We start from the raw sequence: 27,846 nt of genomic DNA, 5'->3' as shown, positions 1-27,846 counted from the left end.
ACTTTGTGCTTTCAATCTGCTGCTCAGATATGAGAATGGTTCAGCTTACTTCCATGAGGATGACAGGGACGGCCTAGTGAAAGTGTGTCGGCTGGTCATTAATGCCCGATATGAAGAATATGCCTCTGAGGGCTATGCTGTCCTCAACTTCAAACAGCCAGTTATCTACCAGAGCGCCTCCGGCAGACCTGGACTGGGACAGCATCTGTGCAGCCAGGTAGGAAGGGTGTGACACACAAACTCACATACCACATTAATAATGAAGATTTAAGCCCCTCTGTAAGTATTTCGTCTGAATGTTCCCAGATAAATAAATAATATGACTAAACCCCAAATCTAGTCCATAGTACCTCTGTGAAATGTTCAACATGAAGAGGTTTCAATGAAATGAATGATGCAATCTATGGCCTCCATATTTACCTGGAGTTAGTTACTCCAGAATTTCAGCCCAACATGATTTATCAGTTGCCCGATAATACTGGCCAATATTTGCCTATGGTATCATAGTTTTACAAAAGATCATGAGCTGAGAATAATATGCTTGGGAAAATTTAAGATTATTCAATTAAGAGTACTAATAATATTGGCAAATCTGTGACATTAATAGACTTACTGCATATGGCCACATAAAATGTGATTGATATAGGTATTCAGCATTACTTAGTTAGAGATGTTTCATTGTAAGTTATCCAATTGCAAACAGAATAGAAAGTGATTTTAATGTCAGTTTCTGTCTCATTAGCTTGGCCTGCCTCTCTCTAGTCTGTGCACAGTCCCATGTAATACCATCTTTGGATCCCAACACCAAATGGTAGGAGAATCCAAACATTTTGAAAACATACTTTCAGATTGTTTAAAATGATTAATTTTGAGTCATATTTTGTTTGTCATTGTCAGGATGTTGCACTGCTGGACAAACTAATCAAAGAGGACATAGAAGCTGGGAAGCTTCCTTTGTTGTTGATTGCCAACGCAGGTAACACAGCCGTTATTCTTGGAGTTTGCTACTTCAGAAACACATTTTAGTTCAAAGGGGCACTATGCAGTTTTGGAGAAGAAATTCAGAATTTAATATCTACAATATTAATGAGGTGATAATACAAACTCAGAAATATTGATCTTTCCCGTAAGTGAATAAACAAGCTATTCTCAGAGGATAAAAAGGTCCCCATTCACTGTCTGAAGCTCCAGGTATCCAGGTATTCCAGGTATTTACATCTCGATCTGTTCCAAAACTTAGAAGATGGCACCTTCTGTTTGAACCCAACCATTTTTCAAGTGAACAAAATTATTGGAACATGTGACTGGCCCTTTTTTGCTGGCCAGTTGTGTCTTATTATATTGAGTATTCAAACAATAAATAGCACTGAATGCACTCTTAGTTTCAGCTTTGGGTTTTGCCTTTGCCAACTGCATTTATAGTTAAAAAGGTGTAACCAAGAGCTGTCAATGGGAATAAGGGAAGCAATTTTGAAGCTGAGGGAAAATGGAAAATCAATCAGAGCCATTACACAAACATTGGCCATAGCCAGTACAGCTATTTGAAATTTCCTGAAAAAGACAGTAACCATTGGTGATTTCAGCAACAGATGTCAAACTGGACAAAACATTGTGAGAGCTGTAAAGAAAAACCCTAAAACAGCTGTCAGTGACATCACCAACAACCTTACATATTCCTATACATTTGCTCACCTAACGATTTGGTGATATGTTACAAATGATGCTATCTTCTAAGTTTTGTAACAGATCTAGATGTAAATACCTGGAAATGAAAGCTGAAATGCTGATCTCTTGTCCCATTTTCATCATTTGGTGTTAAACCCAAATGTTATTAGTGAACAGCCAAAATAAAGGAATTGGCCTCGCTGTTCCAATAGTTTTGGAGGGGACTGTATAAATATCTGGTACATTCAAGAGTTGAAAATGAAATAAATTAGTTTATTAATGAGACTTTTTCTGCTGTTTTTAAATAAAAAGTTTTTTGTTTTTTTTTAAGTAAGTTTTTATTTTTTATTTTTCATTTGTTTTCCCAAGGTACCCCTGGGGCAGGACATACAGACAAATTGGCTCGTCTGAAAGACCTGTGTGATCAGTACAGCATGTGGTTCCATGTGGAAGGGTGGGTCAACTGCTTTCAATTTAAATGAAATACTGCAAATGTTTATGAAACTGTAAAAAAAAAAAAAAAGAAGAAATGCTCACACCATAAACATATTTTTCTATGTGCCTTGCTTCCTGATACTGTTGTATCAGCTGTAGTTTTTGTTTTTGCGCCAAAGCAGTGCAAATGTAACCACACGGCAGACAGAAGAAAGTTAAGTTCAGGACACAGTAGATGCCTTAACATGAATATGGTACTTCTGATAAACAGGCAGCATCACCTTTCTATGTAATTATTGGATGGAAATTATTACCCTCATGTTATCAGGCATGACTCCAGTATAGTTCTCACAGCTTTCTGTCACATTAACATGTATTATGGTGTTATGCTTTTTTCTGTAGGGTCAACCTGGCAACCCTGGCACTGGGTCAGGTCACCTCTGCTATCATGGTAATCTAATGTTAAAGCTAGAAGTGTATCTTAAAATAATACTGACCTACCTAGATGTACATTGAATGGGTTATTTGTTGTAATTGTCCGTACTAGCCACAAAGTGATCTCTTCTTAAAGCAGATTCAGTATAAGTAAGGAGGGACAAAATCCACAGTGTTCATTTATGGGTCATTCCATACCAACTCAGCTAGGGCCTTTTAGTTCATGTTATGGATATTCTTGAAAAAAAATTAATGGGATCCTGCAAAATCCTGTAGGTGTACTCCAAGGTGTACTCCAAATCATTTGAAGTTATGAAGTTATTTTATTGTTTTGCCCTCGGAGCGAAAGCGTCAGCATTTTTGTCATTCTTTGTAGAATGCCATAACTATGCCAATGCCACAAAGCAGCCCCCTTACAATATGCCAAACAGCACAGAGACAAGCCTAAAAACTTCTGGAACAAAGTTATTTGGATAGATGAGACCAAAATTTAACTTTTTGGCCACAGCCAAGGCCAAGTCGACCTGTCACTGGCTACAGCAGAAAAAAGTGAAGGTTCTGGAGTGGCTGACCTCAATGTCATTGAGCCACTCTGGGGAGATCTCAGTCATTCAGTACATGCAAGACAGCCCAAGAATTTACAGGAACTGAAGGTCAAGAAGAATTGACAGCTTTACCATCTGAGAAAAAAAGTGCCTCATCCACAACTACCACAAAAGATTTCAAGCTGTCATTGATGTTAAAGGGGGCACTACACAGTATTAAGAACTAGGTTGTGTAAACGTTTGATCAGGGTCATTTGGGTAGTTTCTGTTGTCATTATGATTTAAAAAGAGAAAAAAAATGTTTGATAATAAATGGCTTCACCCAACCACTAACCACAAGTGAATATTCTCTGAAAAATGGCCAAAAAAATCACAAATTCCTCCAGGGTATGTAAACTTATCAGCACAACTGTATACGTATATATACCCGTTGAGATGGTTTTTCATTGTGTTCTGGAAATTTGCAATTTAATAGAAGTTTCCACATGATTTTTTTCAAGAAAATCCGTTACATGAACCGGGAAAAATTGTGGATTTTGGTGAGATGAAAGCGTTAGATGTTAAAGCATGTGAGTCTCCGCTTTTCCACCCCTGCCATCCTCTGAGCCATCTGTCCCAGTGTAACTGTCAACGCTTTCATCGTGGAAGGTAGACACTCAGGAGATGCCATCTCATGTTGACTTTCTCGTGTGACGTGTGTGTATCTGTCTACATGGTTCTCTTACCTCTAGGCAGCCAACAGAAGCGACAGTATGACACTGACACCAGGTCAGTGGCTGGGACTGCCTGCTGTAACCGCTGTCACCCTCTATAGACATGAAGACCCAGCACTGGTACGCTCATATGATTGATTCAATACGTGTTGCTGGTTCTTGTCATCTGTTGGTCCTTTTGGTCAACTAGTGATAGCTAAGGGAAATGTTAATTTGTGCTTATAGTCAGACTGATTTACTCTTTAGTTTAACAGCCATTACTTCATTTTATTAAGGTAAGCTGTTTTCTGTCCAGGCCAGTGTTTTTTGTCTTATTCTAAATGACTCACTGCTCTACTCGCTGTGTCTCTGTGCTTTGTGCCTCAGTCTCTGGCAGCGGGTTTGACTTCCAGCCAGCCGGTGGCGAAGCTGCGTGCGCTGCCCCTCTGGCTCTCCCTGCAGTACCTTGGTCACAATGGAATCGTCCAAAAGATCAAACATGCTGCCACTCTGGTGAGCACCACTGAAAAAAGATTTCAATTTTTAATTTGTAATTTTTTTTTACGTATTTAGGTGTGGTATTGTGTATAATTGATTAATAGGTCCAAACAGTATTGAAATTGCTCTATTTGATCCATCTGCCACATATTCCTCGTAGGCAACTTCAACCATGTAAGTACAGTATTCACCTTGTTTTTGCCACTGACAGGCTCAGATTGTTATCGCATATAACGGATAACATTAAGGAAAAGATCCCCAAAGAAATAAACTTTTTTGTTGAAGAGTAAGACTCTTTTTGTTTAACCAGAAACGGCAGCTATGTTGCCCTTGCCAAATCCGCCAGACTCCATTTACAGAAACTGCAATTTTATCATTGTAAAAAACGCACTCCAGAATTCAAACTCGACAGAAACAAAATAAAACTCACCTCACTCAACTCACCTTTGGTCGCAATTACGGATGTCCCAATTCAATCACGTGATCAGAAATCGGGGCCGATCACGTGGTTTCAGACTTGATCGAAATCAGGCATTACATCCTGTTCAAGGATTGGATATATATATACACATACATATATATATTTTCATTTCGTTTCATTAGAGGGCAACAAAATAGGTGCATTTAATACTACTCATTTGATATGGCAAATAAAAAACAAACACTCAAAGAATACAATGAGTTGAGTCAAGCAATACAGGCAAAGACACCGAAGCAGCAAACATTCGCGGATACTTTCAAAAGGAAAGAGAAATATCTGCGAGACAGCAACATGGCCAAAGATATTACAGAGAAGATAACTGAATTCATTGCTCTGGATAACCAGCTCATCTCCGTGATAGAGGATCAGGGTTTTCTTCATCACCTGGAGTTTTTAAATCCCCTGTATGCCCTACCATCTCGGTATTACATTACATTTACTCTTTCACTTTCGAGTTACAACGTGCCAGTATGCACACTACTTTCGTGAAACAGGCAATCGAGGAGATGCTGAACGCATGTGAAATAGACAAGTAACATGTCCACATCGTTTTACGTGACAACATAAGGAATATGAAAAAAGCAGTGGATGATATGGAGGTACCAAGCGTGAGCTGCGTCTCACACACTTCAGCTGGCTGTACACGAGGGTCTGCTGTCACAGTGCAGCGTCACACACTCACCTGCTAACACAAAGAAGCCAATGTTGCAATAGCATATGCAGAACAAGAAAGAGCCATATGAAAATATATACTTTGTTTCAACAAAATGAAAAAACCTAATAAGGAACAGCTTGGATTCAGGTACTTTGTTTCTTTATGCAGCTGTATTATCTAGGAAAATATAAGTTCAGGCATCAAGTATTGGATCGGGACTCAGTATTGGCAGATACAAAATATTAAAGGACTTGGATCGGGATCGAGGTAAAAAAAACCTGATCGGTACATCCCCAGTCGCAATACACCCTTAATTCACCTTGGCTCTTGGTGAGAGCAACTTGGTGGATGTTTCAGGTTGAGCAAAAGAGTCTTACTCTTCAGCAAAAAGGTTCATCTCTGTGGGCGTCCTTTCCACAATGCTGTTAGACACTTAGAATAGCAATCTTTACCTGTCAGTGGAAAAACAAAAACACAGACCACCAGCTGTGGTGATCTACTGGGCCAATACCAAAAATGTTTGTACCTATTAGTCATTTACACACCAAAATATCTTAACGTTTTGACCAGGTTTAAAAATGCAGGATCCTCTTGAGCTTCTCCTAAACCACAAACTGTCTTTTTTTCATTTCTGTTAGTGTACAGACTTAGATTAGATAGAGTGTGTTATCTGCTCGAACTATTTTCTTAGTAGTTCACCAGAGCAGTACAGTGAAGGTTCTCAGCCTTCTGGAAACTTTCCATTACAGGGAGGTTGCAAGGTTTGGTGCCAGGTATTTTTGGGAAAATAAAGAATTTCACCTTTATCTCTCTCCACTCCAGAGCCAGCAACTCCTGCAGAAGCTAAAAACTCTGGCCTCCATTAAAACATCGGTAGGTGATCTCTTCATGTTCTGCCATAAAATATAACACAATGTATACCATAATTAAATGTTAACAGGCTTTCAGGTCAGGCTTCAGATATTGTCAGTTTTGGGGAGAACACACACAGTAGCAGGAAGACAGCACCAAGTCAAAGATACAGAAGGGTATCTCTGTGAGGAAAGTAATTGACAAATGACACTTTGATAGTATATTGTGTGCATATACAGTTTGCAACTAAACACAAGATATCAAAACATATCGTACTCCCATGATGTGAATGTTTGATTTTGCCTCACACCTGAGTTAAAATGGAGTCCTATTGTATACACCGATCAGCCAAAACATTAACATTGTTATATTTCATAGTGCTGCAGTCAACTATTCACAGCACTGCCCACTACAGAGAACTTTTTTAATAGGCCAACTACATACTTTTGATGAATATGGAAGAAAGGATGTCATGAAATAACAGCAATAATAGAAAACATCATTCTCAAATTCATTCTGATATCTGACTCTGGCTCCTAGCTTCATTTTTGTAAAGTGGTGGTAATGGCAATGCTGGGTGAGTCGATCCTACTATGGGTGCCTACAGTGTGAACATGTGCAGTAGCATTTTATAATATCAACTCAGCTACAACTGAACATATGTTATTGGGTGAAACATTCAAAGCTAAGGTAAAGTTGGAATACAATACTGATACTGTACAGATAAACATAAGTTACTAGAGAAATATTTACAGATATTGATAATAGAAAACACATAAAGGGATTTGAAGAATGTTTAGCTCACTGTGAACTTATTAAACCTACCAGATATGTTTCAGATTCCAACCAGAATTAATAGCTAACTTTTTATAGATGAACTACACAGTATTTATTAACCATGTACAAAGTATTATAAACATCAGATGCAACTTTAGAATTAAAGTTAACGTTTACATTTACCATTCATTCATCCTCATTAGTCGTCTGTCAACAGTTGGGGGTAAATATTAGTTCACCTAAAGGCTGAAGGATATCAGTGGTGAACAGAAATTGGCTAGATATTCTCCCTCAACTATGATGAGGTTCATGCTATGAGTAGCTGAGATGACTGCTAAAGACAACCCACGTTAATCCCAATCATGAAACCAGATGCCTTTATTTCTGTTTAGACCTTTTCTAATGACATGAACTCAGGAGTAGCATATGTGAACACATGTAGAATTGACCTCCAGCTGTTCAAAGACAAACCCTGCTTGTGTTTATAGGATGCGCTTGAGACAGAGATATCTCTCATCGAGGCATTGACCATGGTAAAACCAGACTTGCGATGATACTGGAACTGTCTCTGGGGTACAGACTTACAGGTTTAAAGGCTTGTTCACTGGCATCCACTAAATGCACTGAGATGTGATGTAAATTCACCTCAGGAAAGTGGCTGGGGTTAGATGCATTATACATTTACGCTACTGTAATCCAGATGCAGTGAACAATCAGAGTGTTGGGGAGCAGAATCGTCACACAGTGGTACTCAAACTGACAGTAAAGGTGAAAGAATGATGAAATTCAGCTTCAACACAGTTGGCCATATTCACTGTGGGGTTGCTGCAGTTTGAGTACCACTGTGTTAGTCAGATATGAATGTGTATAAGGCTGCAGGTCGATGTGTGAGTCTTCTGTATGTGTGTATAGCTGTAGTTAGTGTGGGTTGCCTTGGTTCCAGGGCGTGGTGTCGCCGATTCCGCCCATCTCCGGTGCCTCACTGCGGGACGTTCTGGGCTCTCTCATGCTCTCTATTGTAGGTGGGACTAAGCCGCTGCCTGTCGCCATTAGCCCCCTTCCCCTTCCACTTCCCTGATATTTCCTCCCTTCTCTTCCTTTTCTTTCCTCCTGTCACTCCTGACCATTTCCCTTCACTAACATCAGCTCAGCGATATTTGGGTCTCCATTGGCTGATGGACTGTTCACTTCTTCCTAACTGTTTAGGATGTGGACCACTCAGGCATGTTCTTTGAGGTACTTCAGGGAATGCCTCTCCACACTCATTATGTTTGTTTTGCCTTTGGAAGAACTACAAGGGTCATGAATAATAAATTAATGTGTCATGTGCTGTTGCATTTCATTATTTATTTTAGAGAAAAAATCCAAGTACCATTTTGTGATGCCGTGTTAGTGCGTCCTTCAGCTTCCCAGAGAGACTGAAATTCTTAAACAGTTTGAGATGGTAAAGGCATTGCCTTAGTTGCCAAAAAGTCTTTGTGTGTGTAGATGTAAATTTCTCTGTACCTTAAGGTGCTCATCCTCTCCACAAGAGTACCATCAATTCTCAGTGGTGTTCAGTGTTTCCCACAGAATCAGACTTTAATTGTGGCGGTGGCTGTCCAGCTGGGGAGCCATAGAGCATTCGCACTCAAGACATCCGCCAACCGAGTCATCAAACTTACATTTTATTTTGTGATCAAATTGTGTTGCCCAAATTCTGACAGTAGAAGGAGCCATTTTGCGGTGGTTGTGTGGCTCTTATTACCGTTTTTACAGACGTGTCTCTCACATTGTTAGCTTTTGGGACAAGTCCCCAGTGCATCACATGACAATGTAATTACACGGCTTGGCCACAACAAAAACTGGCTCAAGGCCTGACGCTCTTTGTGGGGGCTTGATGGTGACGGTGAAGCTAGCCGTCTTCTTTGCAGAGGAAGTTACGGTCAAGCCAACTGCATTAGATACTCCCCCTCCTCTTCTTCGTTGGCTTTACCGGCCGCCTAAAAACCACACTGCCATCCACTGTATCAGAGTATATAACATCATGTGTAACAGAACATCACCGATGGGTGCGTTGTGTTGAGTCAAAAATAGCACCAAAAACAGTGCCAAAAATAGAAAATCAATATGTGGCAGCCAATGATGAAATTGTGGTGGACCTCCACTAATAAAGGTTTTGCTGACATTCAGTGAGGCTGATTGTTGTTGTCCTTGCATCACAGTAATCGTCCCCCACTTCTTCCAGCTAGGCCTCATCACTGTTTGTGCCACTCCTGTAATCAGCAAACATGACAATTGAGTTGTTTCTGACCACAAAGTTGTGTGCTAAGGTTATAGCAGGGGCCTAAGTACACAACCCTGGGGGACACCTGCATTGAGAATGACTGGGTTATAGCAGCTACGCTAAGCTCTTGAGGAGCTGCAATTGTTTTTCCAAATAAGCAGTCACTTCTTTTCTGGTTGTCACACCATAAACTATCCCAGAACCCAGTAGATTCCTATAGGATGCTGCCATAAAAGCATAGCTTGATGCCTTACGACATGGGTTTGGGATCAAATGATCACACAAATCAAGCTGCCTTGCAAGATTGGGAAGTCAACTGAGCCTGTTGGAGCTTTGTGAGCTTGGGCACCTTGCAAATAATGACAAAAAAGTATTTTTGACATCATGAAAAACAATTTTATCATTGTAAAGACAAAAAGACAAAAGTGAACCCCATTTATTGCAGTTTGAATAATAAAAGTAATGACACTGATTTAGTTATGCAGACTAATGAACTTTTCATTGAAGCATTCATAAATAAGGCATAAGATAATGCTGGGGCGCTAACAATGTCTGTCTGTTGACGGATTATGTTAATAACAACTAAATGGTGAACGTGGTAAACATTATATCTGCTAAACATCAGCTTGTTAAACCATGTCCTTCAGCTCATTGTGACATTCCCAGGCCTACTGGGATATACTCTCCAAATACTCTCTCCCTACAGCATGTTCTGGTTCTGCAACTGGGTCTTTTTCCACTTGCAGGTGCTTGGAATATCCCCACACATCTTTTAGTCCAAAGCAACCCATATTGTGTTTCATGTAACTTGAAATAATGTTAAATGCAGCTATTATAACTGCCACTTATTCTCTGTTATCAGTATAGTTAATGAGGTGTGCATTTATTTGCGATCCAATAGACCAAGTCTATGGCATGGATGGAATACTTCTGTATCTCTCTGTATGTGTACTATCTAGTCTCAGACTAACCTCTGTTGTGTTAGGAATACGTTTTTACCAGTTTTGTTCTAAACTGACTTTCCTCTAAACAGCAAGTTCTAGAGTTTGTTAAGACTCATCCAGTGATCTTTACTTTTCCTTGTCTATTCTATCTACTTGGTTCAAAACATCTTTGCTCCTGGTGTGGACTTCTTAAACCTTCATTTTTCTGTTTTAAATTTGCAAATTGTTTACTCTTGGGTCCTCTTTGAGTTTCTTCTACTACTGGGTTCCTCGTGTTGTTAGATACTTTTGATGACAATAGTGAACTAACATTACCCCTCTTCACTAACCTTTGCCTGCTGGCCTGGTCACCACTGAGCGCAGAAACCCTAGGGCTGGTGTATGTGCCTCAGCCCAGTATCAGTCTTCCTACAATAGAAACATTAAAACTAAGGGTGTCACCAGTACTGACAATAATCATGATATTCAAAAAATAAACATTTTGATATCGTGTTAATAATAGATGACAGTAGCGCCTCTTAAATCTGCTTTCTTCTGTTCTTGCTTAATTATGGTAGGTGTTGGTAATGTACCTGAACAATGGTTGCCAACTGCCATACAACAGAAAAAGAAGAAGAAAAAGTTGCAGTAACAGTTAAATCCCCCCTCCAGTTGGGATTTCTTCCTGTCTAATGGTCTTTCTCAAACAAAGAAGGGGGGGCATTGTTAATAGTCTTATTTAGTAAAAAATGGAAATGGGATGAGATGGGGAGATGACATGCAGCAAAGGGGAGCAAAGACTAATCCTCTGCACATGGGATGTGCGCTCTTCCACTTGAGCTACTGGGGTGCCTAAAAGTCATATGTAGTTATTACCATCGCAGCCAGGCTGCTGTACTGGCAAGATCAACATCACTAGCATGGATTATTGATAGTACTGATATTAACATGGACAAGCAGCATGAATATTAGCAGGGATAGTTATATCTGACACTCAATTATTTGTTTAAAGTATTTGGCAAATAGTGTTAAGTGCCAGGAATTAACTCACAAAAATATGAAATATCATACAAATATTAAATACACTTTAGCTAGCAAAATATTATAGCCTTACAGAATTTCTTTCAATGCTGCAGGTCCGTTCAGTGTGCTGCATGTGCCTTTCTGACCAGTATTCAATGAAATACCCAACAAAGATGAGATTCTTAACGTTCAAACTGATAAACTTTGTTGTTTTTGTAAAAATACATTCAGTCTAAGTTTGATGCCTGCAGCACAGTTGTAAAAAGTTGTGACAGGGGAAACAAAGGCTTGCCAATTGATAACAAGTGACAGAATTTGAATGATAATGATGTGTAAAATATGACAGCAGAGACCACAGACTTTTGAGCAACCAAATTCATACATCAAACCAGAGTGGTTAGGTATTTCCCTTTCAAACCATCAACAATTTGTTTTGTGTTGTTCCCACAAGGACATTTGACACTAGACTATGATTACATAAAAAAATAGCTGTTATGTCTCCTGTTATGGATAAACATAGTACAGTTATTTTTCTGGTATTCTAACTTGACAACAGCACACATGCTTGCAAATTATTCATGACCCTCACATCAACAGCCTAGAAACACTAGCCATCATCTCAGTCCCATCCAGGCATGATGCTTGTCTTAACGTTTCACCTGGATGTCATCACTGATGGGCTTCACTTTGGGTGTTCTTTCCTGTCTTAGTGGTTCAGAAAATGAAGAAATGTACCACATGTTGCTTCACTGAGAATAGTTGTTCTCTGGTTAAATGGCATAATGCAATTTGACAATAATAAGGTACTGCTAAACAGGAGACACCAACCCTGGGTGATACACTGAACAACAGATGTGTCCAGGTGCTGCCTACACCAATAACCTGGTTGCATGGTTCATAGCACTTGCTCTTGAAATCTTTTACAGTGATAATGGAGTAGTGAAAACCTCAGGTGCCACATATTGACCAGTTTGTACTAAAAAGTATGTTCAAAGAATGTATTTATTCCAGTGGCGGCTCAGTCACTGGGAGCCAATTATTCTGCCAAGCTGAATCTTCTAAACTGGAGCCAAAGCTTTGGTTTGGGCTGCTCCATACCACTGAGAGGCAAGGACTCAGAGCACCACAAATCAAACAGAAACTGTATGCAACAACAGTTTCATTTAGAACAGACATAACATTTTCAGTGGTTTCAGTAACTTAAGTAGTCATAGAGACAAAGCAAAATCTTAAATCCATGTTTACATTGCACCCCTCCAACTGATAATTGTTTTGCATGTCATACAGCAGATGTTAAGTGTGATAATAATGATCCTCAGTCTCAGATGCCTGAGCTGTGTCTTTGTGTGTCCAACAGGTGGAGGATGAGCTCAGTTCCCCTGTGGTGCTATTCAAGTTTTCCCAGGAAATGAGTGCTGGTAAGGGTTACACTTCCTGGATCCTGCAAACAGACTGAGCCAATTTATTGAAAGGTCTTCGTCAATCAGTATCAGTAATGGAACAATAATGAACTACAAGATCTCCGTGGTGAACTCAATGTCATGCTAGCTGTTAAAAATGTTTAAAAAATCAATAAAAAAAAATCTAAGGTCCATTTATTAGCTTGGTTATCATCAGATGACCTTCCTTGCTTGTCAGCTGCACAGTCAGTACTGCGCATATGCAACTCTCGACAGATGTTAAATGTCTCACTCCTTGACAAATTCCATTATGAGCTGCGGAGAAATGGTGATGTGTTTAAGTCAGAATTTAAATGATAAAGATTTTTTAAACAAGTTTTAATAGCCTCTGGGTGTATTCTGATGAGATATGTGATCTGCTGCTCTCTACTGTTCCATGCTTTTCCGGGGGTATCTGTGAACCTGAACCTGACACGTAAGGGGAAAAAGCAAAAGAAAGGCAAATTCATCATTTGGGAATGTGAAAAGGTCAAATGTCTTACTTACTTGTATTTAAAAAAACTCTGATATACATACTAATTTGGTTTAAAAGTGGTATGATATATTGTATTCCTAACAATGTTATAAAGTGCTTAACAAGGAGAACTAAAACCAGACAAGGCAGGTAAAATAGGAATGATAATTAAATATAAATGATAACACAGAATAATCATGTCCAATAGCTGTCCAATAACGGGAGCTTTTAGAGAGGTTTTAAGAAGGGAGGTTAAAAAGGGAGAGGTTTTGAGAAGGAATTTAAAAGATGCTTGGGACTTTGCGAGTTAAATCAGTTGAAATTTTACAGGGAGCCAGTAGAGGGAGGCAAGCACAGAGGTGATGTCATCATACCTCTTTGTCTTTGTCCCGGTATTGAGTTGAGCAGCAGTGTTTTGAACCCATTGCAAACGTGGGAGGGAGCCCTGGCATCACCCAATTATAAATGATTGCGATTATCAAGCCCAGAATACATAAAAGGCATGTACAAACTTCTGTTGCTCGGCAAACGATAAAAATGACCTAATGATTTTGAGATTTTTTTTTGAGATCTTGCGCTAGAAGAAACAACATTGAACAAAACTCTTGCCTCTTCAAAGCAGAAATTGTTATCAAATTGAAGAGGTAGGAAGTGAGATGTGCGAGGTTGCTAGGATCTGTGTGTTTTAAAGGCACGGAAAGCTGGATGTCGGCATAGAAATGTAGATCATGAATGCAGATATGCTGTCCAAAAGGCAGCATTTATATGAAAAAATAGAAGGGGCAGAGAAGGGAGCCATGAGGAACACCCCATCTTAACTTGCCCATTGAGGAAGTAGAGTTACCCAGAGACACAGAGACATTTCTGTTGTAGAGATATGAAGTGGTATGCTAAGAGCCAAGCCCACGAGTCCCTAAGGCTGGATTGAGACCAAATCCGGCATTGCAACAATTTGCTGCAGGGTTGTGTAGGAGTGTGTGTTTTGAACTTTAACTTTAACTTCACCTACAGTGATGGTTGGCATCCACAGATGTGTTTTAACTGGTGCGCAATGCTAAACTGAGTGATTACACATGATGCACATTACGATCCACAGTGGTGGTAGTCATTATACTGCCAGTCTGATCGCCAGCTTAAGTGATTGGCCACTGCAACGTGACGTTGGGCTGCTACCATTTTTATTTGACACATACTGTTTCTAAATATGTTCTTTATTCTTACTTATGTATCCATTTTCCTTTCTCCTTTGTTTGGAAGCATCCAGTGGGGGTTCAGTAGACGGTTACTGTGCAGGGGAGAAAGAGGTGCTGGATGCCTTCAACAGATGGGTGAGTATTTTCCCTCCTTTAAATGCACTCTCCCCTGTATGTTTGTGCCTATGCTAGTTGAAAATGCAATAATTAACATTATTATATGAGTAAAAGCTCCTCCTTTCAGCCTTTTCTAGCTTATTATTTTAGTTTCAGATCTGCAAACTCAGATCTCACAACTCAGATCAAAATCGTTTCCAACCTCTGTACATGATGGACTCTGTACACAGCATCTGCTTCTCACCAAATATTAGACATTTAGAGACCAGCTGGGGAACATAGTGGAGCATTTAACAGCTCAAGAGCCAGAGTTCTTCAAAGGAGTTGGTGGATACCCATTAAATATGCAGTGTGCTTCCCTAATAACAAAGTTATCTCACAAATTTAACTAATACATATATTCAGATATATAACAACTAATTTGCAACACCCATATTTCAAATTCTGTGGGTTCAGTTCACCGAGTTAAGCTATTTATATGGACTATTACTGTTTAGTATATACAGTTACATTTAATTTTGTTGCAAACTCTAAGATATCACCAGGAGGAAATCTCTATGGTTGATATACAGTATATCAAAATGATTTGTGGTTTGTCTGAATCACAAAACCTCAGGCTTTAACATCTGTTAATCTCACTATGTAGAGGAAAATTGATGAACATAGTAGCTCCTATGGTGCTCAGGTGCTTATATATAGGTTTATATTCCTGTCAGAAATATTTACATGACCTGATACTACGATTTCTGGATTTAGGTATACAATTTGATACAAGTTGTCATTTTTCTCAAGCATATGGATACAGTCTCAAAGAAACAGTAAAGTAGCAAGATATATTGTAATTCGGCAAAACTACTTTGTATCATAAACTAGACTTTAAAGAGTTGGGATGCTGTGTAAAACTTTAAAATCCAAATGTGACAATTTTCTAGTGTGAAAGGTTCATCCTCAAAAAGCTCAGTGGTTCAAAAGAAAAAATGAGGTGAGGTTCACCACTTTGTCAAACACATGATTGTTAAATGGACATTACTACATGGGCTCAGGAATAGTTTGCAGATGATTGCATCCTGGTTCTGTTTACATTTTACACAGCATCTCAACCCTTTCAGAACCTGTTGTGTAACTATAAGTTAGAGCATCATAATTGAACCTCTTTTCACTAAATAAAACAGACAGCTTTGTTGTAAGCGCTCTCAACACTTATCTTGTCTGACCACACAGTTGAGGCATTCATTTTACATTTTTTCCTGAGTGCAGCTCGGTGAACAGCTGGTCCAGCTTGTTCCCACCAGTGGGGTAGATGTGGTGGAGCTTGAAGACGAGGGTACATGTGTTCGCTTCAGTCCCCTCCTGACTGCTGCAGGTAACATGAGCAAAGACACACGAAAACAACATTCTGCTGTTTTGTTTTAGTATATGTAAAATACTGGCAGCAAGGCCCAAAACATCACAAGGAAACAGTGCGATGATGACGATGACCTTCTCCCTCCTGTCCAGTTCTGGGGACCCAGCAGGATGATGTTGAGGCCCTGGTGGAGAAGCTATCAGAGCTGGTGCCTGTGATGAGCTCCACAATGTGCCTCAGACAGGACTTCAGAGAGGAAACCCACCGACACTCACCCTCACTCATATACATGGAGGACCCCAGTTGGCCTGGCCTAGGTGCCGTCCGGTAGGTGTGAATAGGCTTAAAAAGGTACTGTTTTTTAGAAAGTATTGACTGCTTCCAGCCCATTTTTACTTGATATTTGGTTAAATGTTCCTTAATATTCTCAATACAATATTCACAAAAGACTTGTTGACCCAGAAAATGAAAAAGCATTTACTGACATCAGAGCAGGGTATATGTGCAATTTCAAACTAAGAAAATACTTAAAGGAGTCATCACCCGGAAATCGCAATTTCTCTTGTTAAATCATGCATATTGGTGTTGGACCTCTGTTGAAACTTGCCTGAAAAGCTGGAGTTTGAAAGTGGCTTATTTTTTTCGCTTTGGCTCTTTTTCCGAACAGGAATAGCCCACAGTAGTGAGCGTTCCCAAAACACGAGATTTTGACTCTGCTCCTGTGGTGACGTTACCACAGGAGGCTACTTGCATATTAAGCATCGGCTCACAGCCGTCCTCAGCCAGAGTGAGCACGCCGAATCTGCTTATTTCTCTGTCATTTTCACGCCATACATCGTCACTGCCAGCATTAAAACTCAGGTCTTACATGTAAAACACGAGTGTGAAAAGTAAGAAGGAAAAAAAAAGAATTTACCATTCAGAGACATCCTGCTGTAAACGTGTCTCTTCACCGTCTCTGCCTCTTCACCCTCCCGTTCGGTTTCCGACTCCGGCTCGTACATAAATGCCTGAATTCCGTAAGGTTCGTCATTTAGTGTGTGCGCCATGACAGGGGGCTGTTTATGTTGTGGAGTCTGTGTGTGCATGCAGGCTCGCCCCCCATTCCGGCTCTGTCCTTCCTGCGGCCAATCAACGCGCACCTCATTACATATTAATACAATGCAAATCCAGACCAGTCAAAACCTCGCGCATAATCTCGCGTGAGAAAGTCGCGGTATGAAAAAGTGTCAGAACAAGCTCTCTGTTTGATTTTTTTTTTTTTTTTTTTTTTTATAATAAGTTTTAAGAATTGATCCAAAGCGATCCAAGAGGGACTGGATATGTAAAAAACCAGGTGATGACTCCTTTAAGAAATACTCTTTGGTCCACAATAATTGTAAATAAAATTTCTGGATTTAAAAAAAAAAAATTTTGAGCAAGTTAAGTTGCCTTGCACATGGAAACTGGAACGAGCCACAGAAAGAGTGATATGTCACTTAAAAAGAGGCCAAGGTCAAACGTTGGAACATTTCTGTTGATGTCACATGGGAGAGGGAGAGTGCCAACAGAGGATGATCCAAACTCAGTCAACAGTCAGAGCAGACAGACACAGTTCAAAAGTGTATTAGCAGGACCTGGAGAAAGGGACTGATAGCAAGGCCAGGCAAAACAAACCACACAGTCCTCATGACAGTTACACCTTTAACAAGCGCAAGTCTGAACTGAATGCTGTCAGATTCGAGTTTGTCACTGTATACATGGCTCTGTCAGACGATATCAAGCAGACAAGTGAATCAGCAGATTCAGTGTGAGAAGTGTTTTGCCTGTCTCGATCTCACATTAGTCATTAATTAAGGCTTTAGCAGCATAATTAGTTTGTCAAAACCTGTCACTGTTACAGCCTGTAAGAGAACTGAGAACACGCTTTGATTCTTCCATACTGCACACAGCTCCCTCCACACACCAGAAACACAATGTCAAGAATTATGGATCATTAGGTAGCTGCCCTGCCCAGTTTGAATAACACCATGAGAAGCATTTATGCTCTGGATGACAAAAATCCATCACTTTAACAGACATATGAAACCAGAGATGCTTTCCTCTCTGAAATGTTGGGAGGTGCCATGAAAGGATTTGCTTGGTGCTCAGTGGGACTGGAACATGTGCCAGTGAGGGATGTTTTGATGTTCAGGTACGAGCCTCAGGCTGAAGGAATGGATGAGAGCAGGAGGAAGCAGGAGTTGGAGAAAATCAACACTGAGCTGCTGAAGAAACTCCAGGACCTTGACACTGACATCATCTTCTCCACTGGTTAGTAGCTCTTCACATCTGAGAGGACTGTGACAAATGCAACGCTCAGTATTTATCTTACTACACTGTTCTGTTGTTTCCACCTCGTCCTCTCTCCCCAGGCCCTGAGTTTGGGACAGAAGAGGACTGTATCTTTGTTGGCATGGTGACTGAGGACGTTGATGTTTCAGAGCTGGTGGATACAATAGCTGCCCTCGGGAGGGACATCGAGGAGAGCGGAAGGGTAACTGCTATATTCACTTTATAGGACACTGGAAGGCTGTTAGATAGTCATGGAAAGAGTTTTCGAAGATGAAAGGAGAAGGTTTCATTCAGTCAGCAGCTTCTCCTCCAGCTCTGACAGTGGTTGACTTTGTGGGTCAGTGTGTAATAATAGCCCTGGTTATATAATGAAAAATAATAATAAGAAAAAAAACATTGGTTAAAAATATTTTGTTGATCTGAAACTTTGCATTTTGTTTATTTGTGCTCATACATGATAAGATCTCAGTGTGGAATATTTGGATCACAAGTTGTTAGTGTTTGTACATCCTACAGTAGACCTAAGCATTTTTAACACCTTCCAAAGAAGCACAGCAACGTACAATAGTTTACCCTGACCCTCATTGCAATATTTAAACCTAAACACTGAGCAGTTAGCGCAGGTTTATTGAACAATAGCTCTATGAATGAGGCTTGACTAACGGTGATGGTAATAAACACAATTCACTTCCAAAAACATGTCATTTTAACTATAATGGCCAAAACATTACAGCACCTGGCCGATCAGATAACATCCACTGGACGCGCACGTCCAAACTCCATAGCTGTGTGTATTTCTGATAAAGGATTCATCTAATGACTACATGTGGCCTTATAGGTGTTCATATATTACACTTCTAAACCATGGTGATTCTGTTTTGTGTAGCTTTTGGAAAACATGACGGAGGTGGTGAGGAAAGGCATCCTGGAGGCCGAGATTCAGCTGCAAAAGGCCAACGAGGAGAAACTCATGGAAGAGGTGTGTGTGTGTGTGTGTGTGTGTGTGCGTGTGTGCGTGTGTATGTGCATGTGTGCTTGCATGCGTGTGTGCATGTGTGAGTGTGTTTGCACATGTCTGATCTTCACTCCTTAAATTAGTTTAGGATCAGTGTGTAAATTAGTATCAGGATTAAAGGTGTTTTTGGGATGGAGTTCTATGTTGTGGTTAGAGAACAGGTGTAATGAATGGATGGCTAACCTGTTTGTTTGCTGTCTTGCTTTGCTTCATTGATCGTGAGTGTGGCTTTGGGCTTGTGTGAATGTCTCCATGTGAATTTACAAATCCCCCCATGCAAATGTTTGACTTCCTCTGTATGTGTTTGTCATAGGGAGTGATCAGACAGCTTCCTCTTGTCGGCTCCGTGTTAAACTGGTTCTCTCCAGTTCAGAGCTCCGTAAAGGGCAGGACCTTCAACCTGGCTGCAGGTACTGTGTGTAGGGCTGACGGAGTTTCCCGTGCTGTGGCAGTATGTGTGAAGCATTAGCAACTTTTTGTTTTTGCTAATTACTTTGTAAGCAGCACAGCAGGATAATGTTCCATCTCTGTCTCTTATCCCGTATCCTGGGTCTGCAGGTGATCCTTGGTATGCAAAAACTACAGCTTTGTCAAAAAAGGAATGATAAACAGTGGGTGTTTTCCACTGAAGGACTGCTGTGTTACCAGTGTGGAGTTCCAGAATAAGTTAGGCATTGGCTCACAAGGCTTATAAATCAGGGCAAAATTCCGATCTGATCATGGGACACTCAGATTAAGTGTAAAATTTGAATGCCCAAACCCAATCCAAGAAGGGTAGTAAGAGAACCTGCCCCAAACTCAACAGATGCCCTTTTTTTTTTCTTTTCTCTCCATCTTTTTTTTTTTTACTTAAGCCTTGACTAAAGATTACTTAAGCCATTTGCAGGTAATGTCAGCCCAAGTGCTGTGTGTCACACAGTTGTTTACTATTGTTTTTCATCTTCCATCCTCAGCTACTTAAACTATAAATAAATGTTTGACACCTGGAAAGTAACAAATAAACTTTGTGTTGTACTCAAAGCATTGCCATGTTAATAACAAGCCCCTACACAGGTGCGTATTAGACTGATTAGCTCGCATAAGATGTACATATCAAAGTATGATAATGGTTATGGTGTGTCTGTAGGTTCCCTGGATTCCACAGAAGTGACATACTCCACCAAGGCCCAGACAGGCAGGCCGTCCCTGCAAGACACTCCTTCCTCCTCATCTAAGAGACTGCCAGGTAGAGTTTCACTTTCACGGACTACTGCCAGTTCTCAAATAAACAATGATAAAAGCAATGATTAAGCAATCGCATATATTTGGATCATCCTTTCAGTAGGTTCAGTTGAACCTGTCAAGATGTAGTGGAAGGTAAATGCGGTTTTCCATCTTCTCTAATGCAGCATAGAGATAACTCGCCTCTTAATTTGTTTACCATTACTTTTCATTTGACTGTTAAGCGAGCGTTTATAGTTTACCCCTTAGGGATGGGTATCGTATCAGATTTTATTGATACTGGCACTGCTTACTGCTGGGCGGTACTCTTATTGATACTACTCAAAAAACATGAACACATAACACAAGGGCCGTGGTCATGTCCAAACAGTAGCAATACAAACTGCACATCAACTCAGTTTATAAACAGGGTTCGTAAGGGTGCTTGAAATCCTTGAAAGTGCTTGAATTTCAATGTTGTGTTTTCAAGGTCTGAAAAGTGCTTGGATTTTAGTTTAAGTGCTTGAAAGTGCTTGACATTATAACTCTGTCTTTCACAAAATTGGAATCAGACTGGATAATTAATTTCTGAAGTTTTTGCTATTATAAAATATAATTTTAGATGTTTACAGCATGATACAATGTACATAACTGTGATAAAAAGTGAAGAAAAAAAATCACAAGTATATATATTCCCTTAGATACGTATTTCACCCCAGCAATAAGGTACTGGAAAATCTTAAAAATGACCCTTAGAAGTGCTTGAAAAGTGCTTGAATTTGACCTTGAAAAAAGTGTACGAACCCTGTATAAAGAGTTAATGAAATGGGGAAAAACCCTCCCCAAACTTGCTAAATTTCATTAAGAAAGCAAGCTAACTGTCACTTAGAGGACAAGAAGTTTACACTGTTATGCAAAAGACCTATTGGTACATAGACTCTGAATTATTGATTTTGCACCTTACACCTTAAAATTAACAAAATGTAGCAATTGCTTCAGCAGTTCCTGGAGGAAGGGGAATAAGGGAAGTCTTTTTCAAAGCAGGCACAGCAATCCTATTTTTTCTCTTGTCCATTTCTGTCTTCAAGAATGTTTTTTCTTGAATGAATTTTTCCCCTCTTCATTTTACCTAGCATTTGTAATGTCTCTCTGCAGTATATGACCTCTTTTTCTTTTTGTTCACAATTACACTCATAGAATTCCAGTTAATTCTGGGAGATGACATCCCCTCTGTCTTTATGTTTTTCTTAAAGGTCAGAGGTTGTTCCGGCGCTCAGGGGCAGGCTCCGACTCCTTTAGTGAAACTAGTTCCATCGGACAAGCTGAGGAGATAACCAGGGATGGGAGAACCACTCCAAGCAGTAGCATCCACCCACCCATCTCTCAACCTGCACCTGAGGAGGACTTGCAATCTGCTAGTAACGTCTTCCCAGAGAAAATCTCAGAGTCCTCTGAGCAGATGCACAAACAGGAGGAGCCTGAAGTGGCCTCAGAGGAGAGGCAGCCTGAAGGCCAAGAGGTGGAGCAGAGCGGGAGATAGAAGGACACTTTTTACAGGTGTCCACCAGCCGTCCTCTAAATGGTACCAGCCTAACTAACAGATGTTATTATGTTGTAAATCTAACTCTTCCAGTTTTGAAGGGAAAACCAATGGAGCTATGTTGGCTCTTTGTCTCTGTCCCTCTGTTTCAGGACATAGGGATTTCAAAGTTAATATAAAAGAAATCCACCCTTGGAAACTATTCTTCTGTGATAGGTTCAGTGTCCTCTTCTTATTTAGTGTTCTGGTATGATACTTATCCCAATGTTGCTGCAGCATTCTGAGAAATGAGTTAACCCCAGCCCAGTTGCCATGATGGATGTTGGATGTTAACATTTCTACCGCAGATATGTTCATGTTTGTACTTATCATACATACCAATACATGTCTTATAACGTTGCCATTATATGCTTACGACCTAACTTTCACATCGGGAGGTGGCGTGGACGTTGGTGGAGATAAAGCTAGGTGACCACAGATAGTAACCAAAGTGTGAAACCACTAGATACTTAAAGGAGACCTGTTTGAGACGACGAAAGAATCTCTTGGTTTGTTTTTGGAGATCAAACCAAGTATTTTATGCCAAAGCATGATCTTTTCCTTACCCTACCCAAGTGGTTTTTGTGCCTAAACCTATCCAGGGCAAAAGCACAGTGTTGTCACAGAGTAAGTTAGAAATGATCTTAAAGAAGTGTATAGTTCCAACATATCTCTGATTTGCAGAAACATTTATTTCCAACATTTATTCTGGTGACTGGGTTGATTTTTCCACAGTTCAGATTTCAGAATGCCTTTTAACCACTCCAATAACGGACACAAAAGAGTTGCTTCTTTTCAAAGATGTATTGGCATACATACAACTTTGTATGTATGAAAGTTTGTATGTACGTATGTATGTATGTATGTATGTATGATCTTTGCAGTCAAGAGGGAAGGGCTCTGTGGTCTGTTAAGGCCACTGTAAGGAGTGAAATGGGTATTCCAGTCTCTTCTGTGCTGAATGTCCTCCTGTATGATTGTGTCATCTCTAATTGGCCATGTAGTCACAGGGATAACTAGGAGAATGCACTAAACGATAGAATGTGTTTAAGGGGGGATTTATCTTGAAAGGTAGGATGGAGAAGAGACATCCAACCCGGTTGAGTGTTGCATTTTACAGCTGATGAATTTCAGCTGTCCTTTTGGATTAGAGGGCAGAAGAGCAGCTGTGTTTCACACATAATTTCTTTAGCTTTAAAGAGAAAAATGATGATTGCTCCAAAGGCAGAATCTCCTTTTAATACTCCATTCACTTTGGCACTCAGCTGGAAATAAAGCAGCTCAATGTTAAAGCCATGAGTGTCGCTGCAATTAAAAAGCCTAGATTTCTCACTGTAAATAGTCACAGATGATATATATCTACTGTAACCCACCCAATTACTAACTACAATTATTTATAATGAAATGAGTCTGTATAGAAGGAGTAGAGTATTATAATCTATTTAATAAAAAAACTACTGATAATAGTCACCTGCTTACGAGCTTCAAACACTCCCTTCATGTTTGCACTGCCCTACAATCACTGCTAGAGAAAGGAAGTCTTCATAAAGAATGAAGTCTGAAGATTTTGAGAAAAAAGTCACAGTGTTATGAATATATGATAGCGATTTTCTTTTTTTTTTAAATCATATTTTTACATGAAGAACTAATTTGAGATCAAGTTGTAATTCCATGCGGAACTAGAATGGCAATTGTAGAGTGCATACCCCTGCCATGGCCAGACGGTCCTTTTTAATTCAATCCTAGCCAAGCTTAATCAAATATCAACTTGACAGTCCTGTAAACACACTTTATGGTTTAAACCATAACCATAACCCATTACTGCTACCATAATTAAAGCTCACCAGATCTCGGATCAGAATCAAATTGTTCTCACTCATAGATACCAGCCACCTAAATGCATCTGACTTTTTTCATCCAAATTCATGCACTGTCATTCATGCACCCCTGAGGAATTATTAAATATGTTGAAGAACGCCTCATCTCACAATGTTAAAGAAAGTGAGAATCATTTCCTGGATCCGTCTATTGATCTGGATCTCCACCAGAAGTTAATGGGGTCTTTTCTGGGTTGAGACCATTCTCAATCCCAAATTTGTCAAGTGAGTTTAGTTAACCAATCCACCAACAAACGGACACAGGTAAAAATGTATGTGTAAGTCACCATAGGTCCCAGTCAGACGGCATTCAGCTCAGGGCATCGGTAGTTAGACATGTAATTGGTGTCATTTCAGCGTAATGAGGTGCTTAATGGTGAAACCTTGAAACCTCTACATTCCTTATTTTGACACATAAGCAGCTGACGCAAAAAAAAGACTTTTTTTGGAATATTGGGACAATTTTTCCAAAATGTCAAGACTTCATTCTTCATTAAAGTTCTTTTAGAACAGTAATCCTGGTACTCCATTGTACAATGTAAACTCCTGCCACAGCTTTGGGAATCAAAATCAAATTCCCTTTATAACTGTGCATGTAGCTGGGGCCAGAGTAATGGTAAGTTTTCATTTCTTTGTAAATGTATTTTTATTTTGATCGATAATGAAACCTGAGCAAAAAGTGGCCTGCTGTCACAGAGGATTGTTGCTTCACAGGTTTTAATTATATGAGGAGTATTTCTTTTCTTTTCACTCAAACATCCTGCCAGTCCTGGTCAAAGTCCTTCCTGTCCTAGATCACCCTTTAAACATTAATAGTGCCATATTAGACGGCCAAATGGGAATTGGGATTTTTTTTCTACTTATTTGTTCTTTTTCTTTTGTCTTTTTTGGGAACATGAGTTGATTCTACAAGGCTTGAAAATTCATCCACTCACTACTTACTTGCTAACGTTTTTGCTATTATCACTTTGAAGTCTTTTGGTATCAGTAATCACCATTAGCAAGGACTGATAGTTATCAGCATGTTGTGTGCACTTCATATATATTTCTTTAGAGGATTTCTTTTTGTAGAAGTTCACAAAGTTCTAACCGTGTATCTACACACATAATGTCACAGACATTCTTAGGGTAGATCCTAAAGACCCCTATACACTGTAGTTTTGGTCATTCCAGATGAAAGTCAGTTGATCTTTAGAGTATTGTGACAAAATCTGTGGTCATCCATCCAAACTGTGAGACATGTCCACCAACAACTTATTTAGAAAGTTGAAGACCAAAGACTGCCTGCTTCAAGATTCTGACAGGAGAATTTTACCACCACGTACATCTATAAACCAACCAAGCAGACCACAACGTAAAAATGACACCCCAATGTTAGCCCCAGGGTAAGAAAGCTTTCAAAAGCAAAGGCTTACATATTCTGAGGCTAAGGATATTCCTTGTCTAAGAGCAGACCCTGGGATAGCTTAGCCCCTTGTTGCACAGACATTTTTAACCTAAACCCAGGACTATAAAATCCATACTGGATTAGCCATGTCTATTAGCCAAGGGTAAAATGTGCATTGGAACGTGTAACTAATGTTAACTTTCTAGAATGCTCTATGTTAACTATAGCCCAGTTCAAATACTCACACCTTTTAGCCCTTTTATGTTAAGTCAATTTTCAGGGGATAACCCCACCAACTCAGGGCTAGAGCAGGGCCATCAAGCTCAGCTGAAGTCGGGCTGAGCCCACTTTGAAATGTGCCATTATTATCCCGGTGTCAGCACTCAGTCAGTGGCTAACAGCTCTCTTAGAAGGTTCTCAGAATGGTTTAAACACTGGTTAAAGTGTGGTTTCAAAAAGCACTACACTGACACAGTGCTGGTACATTACAAAGTGGGCTTACGCCACTTTAAGCCTAGGGCTTGCTGGCCCTGCTCTGGAGCAGTAGAGTCTCAGTCTAGTTCAGTATGTATCGTATGGCCCTGGGCTTAAGTTAACACTGGGTTAACAATCTGTGTGTGAAAAGGGGCTAATTATCCAAGGGTCAACTGTTGGCCCAGGGCTAGTTAGAAGTGTCAGAACTGGTAAGAAAATGAGAAAGGCAGGAAATGAAAGTGTGTCACGATTTCACACTTGATTTGAAACTGTGCAAACATCTGTTGCCTGATATTTAGAATGTTATACAACTTAACAACATAATGGAAGGACTGTCATTGTTCTGTATGCCTTTTGAAATTGAATGGGAGTGAATGAGCCTCGATAGGTTTGGCAGAATGGTTTAGACTTTGCTCCATTCAAGGTGCCTGAATGTAAAAACAAAAAAAAAAGAAAAAAGCCCAGAACACAAATTTTGCTGGAGTTTTCTTTGAGTAGTTTGAACGAGGCACTGATTAAACATTTAGTGTAATGGGTTGTGAAATGTGGATTAAATACATTGGTTTGATGAGGAATTAACACAGGAAGAATGACGATTATAATCTATTACAGCTTTATTGCACTTGTTTTGTAGATAATTTCTTTACTACTGTTCTTTATTTAAGTTCTTATATGGTGTAAATGAAGCAGAATCTTTTTAATGATTATTTCTGTTATGTGATTATAATGTAAAGTTAAATCAATAACTTTATAACCTTTAATGAAGAACTTTGATTTGATAAAATGAATTGTCCTGGACCATCCTGCCTCTGTCACTGACTGAATGATTGATTGATTGTATTTAATATGCAGAATCTTGTCTCTTGAATGTTTTCTGCCATTAGTTTACAGCACAGAAACACTGACATGTTGTGTTAATCCTGTCACTCAACAGATTAAATTCCAAGTTTTCTAGTCTTCATGTCAGGCTGTGACTTTCTGTGGTTCAGTTATTACTGGAAGTTAGTCGTTCAGTTCTTCTGACATGTTTGTGGTTCAGCTATCTGATATACATTCTTAAAGACATCTGTAATTATACATGAGCCGAAGACGTCTGACAGAGCAATAAATTAAAGACAACGAGAAAAAAACAAAACAATGCCAGGCATTAATAACTCAAAGTAATTTACAAACAAATTGAAAATCACAATAGAGAAAGTGCTGTGTGTATTGATGCATTTGAGGACCTTGAACAGAATTTCCCAAGTGAAGGTAAAAGGTTCGTATGACAGTACATGTAGCTAGAAACCGACCCAAATGAGTAATGTGTAAAACATTGATTTGCTTTAAAACTAAAAGACAAGCAGTTTGAGACAGCAGTTTTGGAATGAAACTGAAACTGAATCCATGTATGTTAGCTACCTGCAGTCACAATTTTAAGTTAATAAGACTACAAAATGAGATAAAACAGCTGTCATACTGATAGAAATGTAATTACTGAAAGTTAGTCTTGATAAGCAGAGGTCTGGACTTGAGTCACATGACTTGGACTTGCGGCTGAATTGAGTTTTGAATCACATAACTTTGGACTCAACAAAATCAGAACATATTTGTGAGGCGACTGCTACTCTTCAGCTTCACTCGGACCTGATCCTTTTGACTTAGAATGACTCGAAACAAACTGTTAGCTTTCCTGACAACAAATATACTTTGGACCAATTTAACAGCAGCCCGTCAGGTTGAACACGCAGGAGGGTAATGTGTGTTTGTCAGTGCAATGTGCAAAGCATAATCAAGACACACACGCACACACACGTGCACACACACACACACACACGCACACCAAGACACGCCTTTCTTTAAATTATTTGAATGTTTATTCAAAATTAAATTAATAAATGTAGTTTAATTGGTATTCAGTTTGTTGAAGGGTCTAAAAAACATGTTTGGGGAGTCGAAACACAAATTTGAAGACTTGATTTGAAAATTACTCCAGACTTGCAAAACACTGATTTGTCCTAACTTTGCAAATGTCAATGGCTTTAATGATTAATGAACTTTTGTTAAAATATAAATTGTTGGACACAGTTATTGCAACACAGGTAATGTGTGTGTTTACACTGTAAGGTGTTCTTGTTATTGTCCACATCTTTTATGCACAGGAAAGAACTCCTGGTTTGCATTATATAGAATATTATATAAACAT

General features: G+C 39.5%; 1 protein-coding gene across 8 annotated transcripts in view; it reads left to right on the top strand.

Moving 5' to 3' along the window:
* Positions 1 to 26,622, top strand: part of pdxdc1 (pyridoxal-dependent decarboxylase domain containing 1) — a 34,111-nt gene extending 7,489 nt beyond the window's left edge. For 4 of the 8 annotated variants that reach the window (XM_030408038.1, XM_030408037.1, XM_030408036.1 and 1 more), the window contains exons 6-25: positions 28 to 217; positions 743 to 811; positions 898 to 976; positions 2,035 to 2,119; positions 2,503 to 2,551; positions 3,812 to 3,913; positions 4,160 to 4,285; positions 6,229 to 6,279; positions 7,979 to 8,053; positions 8,242 to 8,271; positions 12,605 to 12,665; positions 14,419 to 14,489; positions 15,729 to 15,834; positions 15,969 to 16,143; positions 17,990 to 18,108; positions 18,210 to 18,331; positions 19,016 to 19,108; positions 19,458 to 19,554; positions 20,271 to 20,369; positions 21,598 to 26,622. In XM_030408038.1, the coding sequence (XP_030263898.1) occupies positions 28 to 217; positions 743 to 811; positions 898 to 976; positions 2,035 to 2,119; positions 2,503 to 2,551; positions 3,812 to 3,913; positions 4,160 to 4,285; positions 6,229 to 6,279; positions 7,979 to 8,053; positions 8,242 to 8,271; positions 12,605 to 12,665; positions 14,419 to 14,489; positions 15,729 to 15,834; positions 15,969 to 16,143; positions 17,990 to 18,108; positions 18,210 to 18,331; positions 19,016 to 19,108; positions 19,458 to 19,554; positions 20,271 to 20,369; positions 21,598 to 21,884 (2,086 nt within the window). In that variant the 3' untranslated portion in view covers positions 21,885 to 26,622. The remainder of the gene's footprint in view (positions 1 to 27; positions 218 to 742; positions 812 to 897; positions 977 to 2,034; positions 2,120 to 2,502; positions 2,552 to 3,811; positions 3,914 to 4,159; positions 4,286 to 6,228; positions 6,280 to 7,978; positions 8,054 to 8,241; positions 8,272 to 12,604; positions 12,666 to 14,418; positions 14,490 to 15,728; positions 15,835 to 15,968; positions 16,144 to 17,989; positions 18,109 to 18,209; positions 18,332 to 19,015; positions 19,109 to 19,457; positions 19,555 to 20,270; positions 20,370 to 21,597) is intronic. The other 4 variants (XM_030408043.1, XM_030408042.1, XM_030408039.1 and 1 more) reach the window with 3 other exon arrangements.
* Positions 26,623 to 27,846: the final 1,224 nt, after the last annotated feature.

The sequence above is a fragment of the Sparus aurata genome, chromosome 23 (assembly GCF_900880675.1).
Source record: "Sparus aurata chromosome 23, fSpaAur1.1, whole genome shotgun sequence".
NCBI classification, from domain to species: Eukaryota; Metazoa; Chordata; class Actinopteri; order Spariformes; family Sparidae; genus Sparus; species Sparus aurata.
Note: the sequence above shows the minus strand (reverse complement) of the source record. Positions and strands in the feature narration are given on the sequence as shown.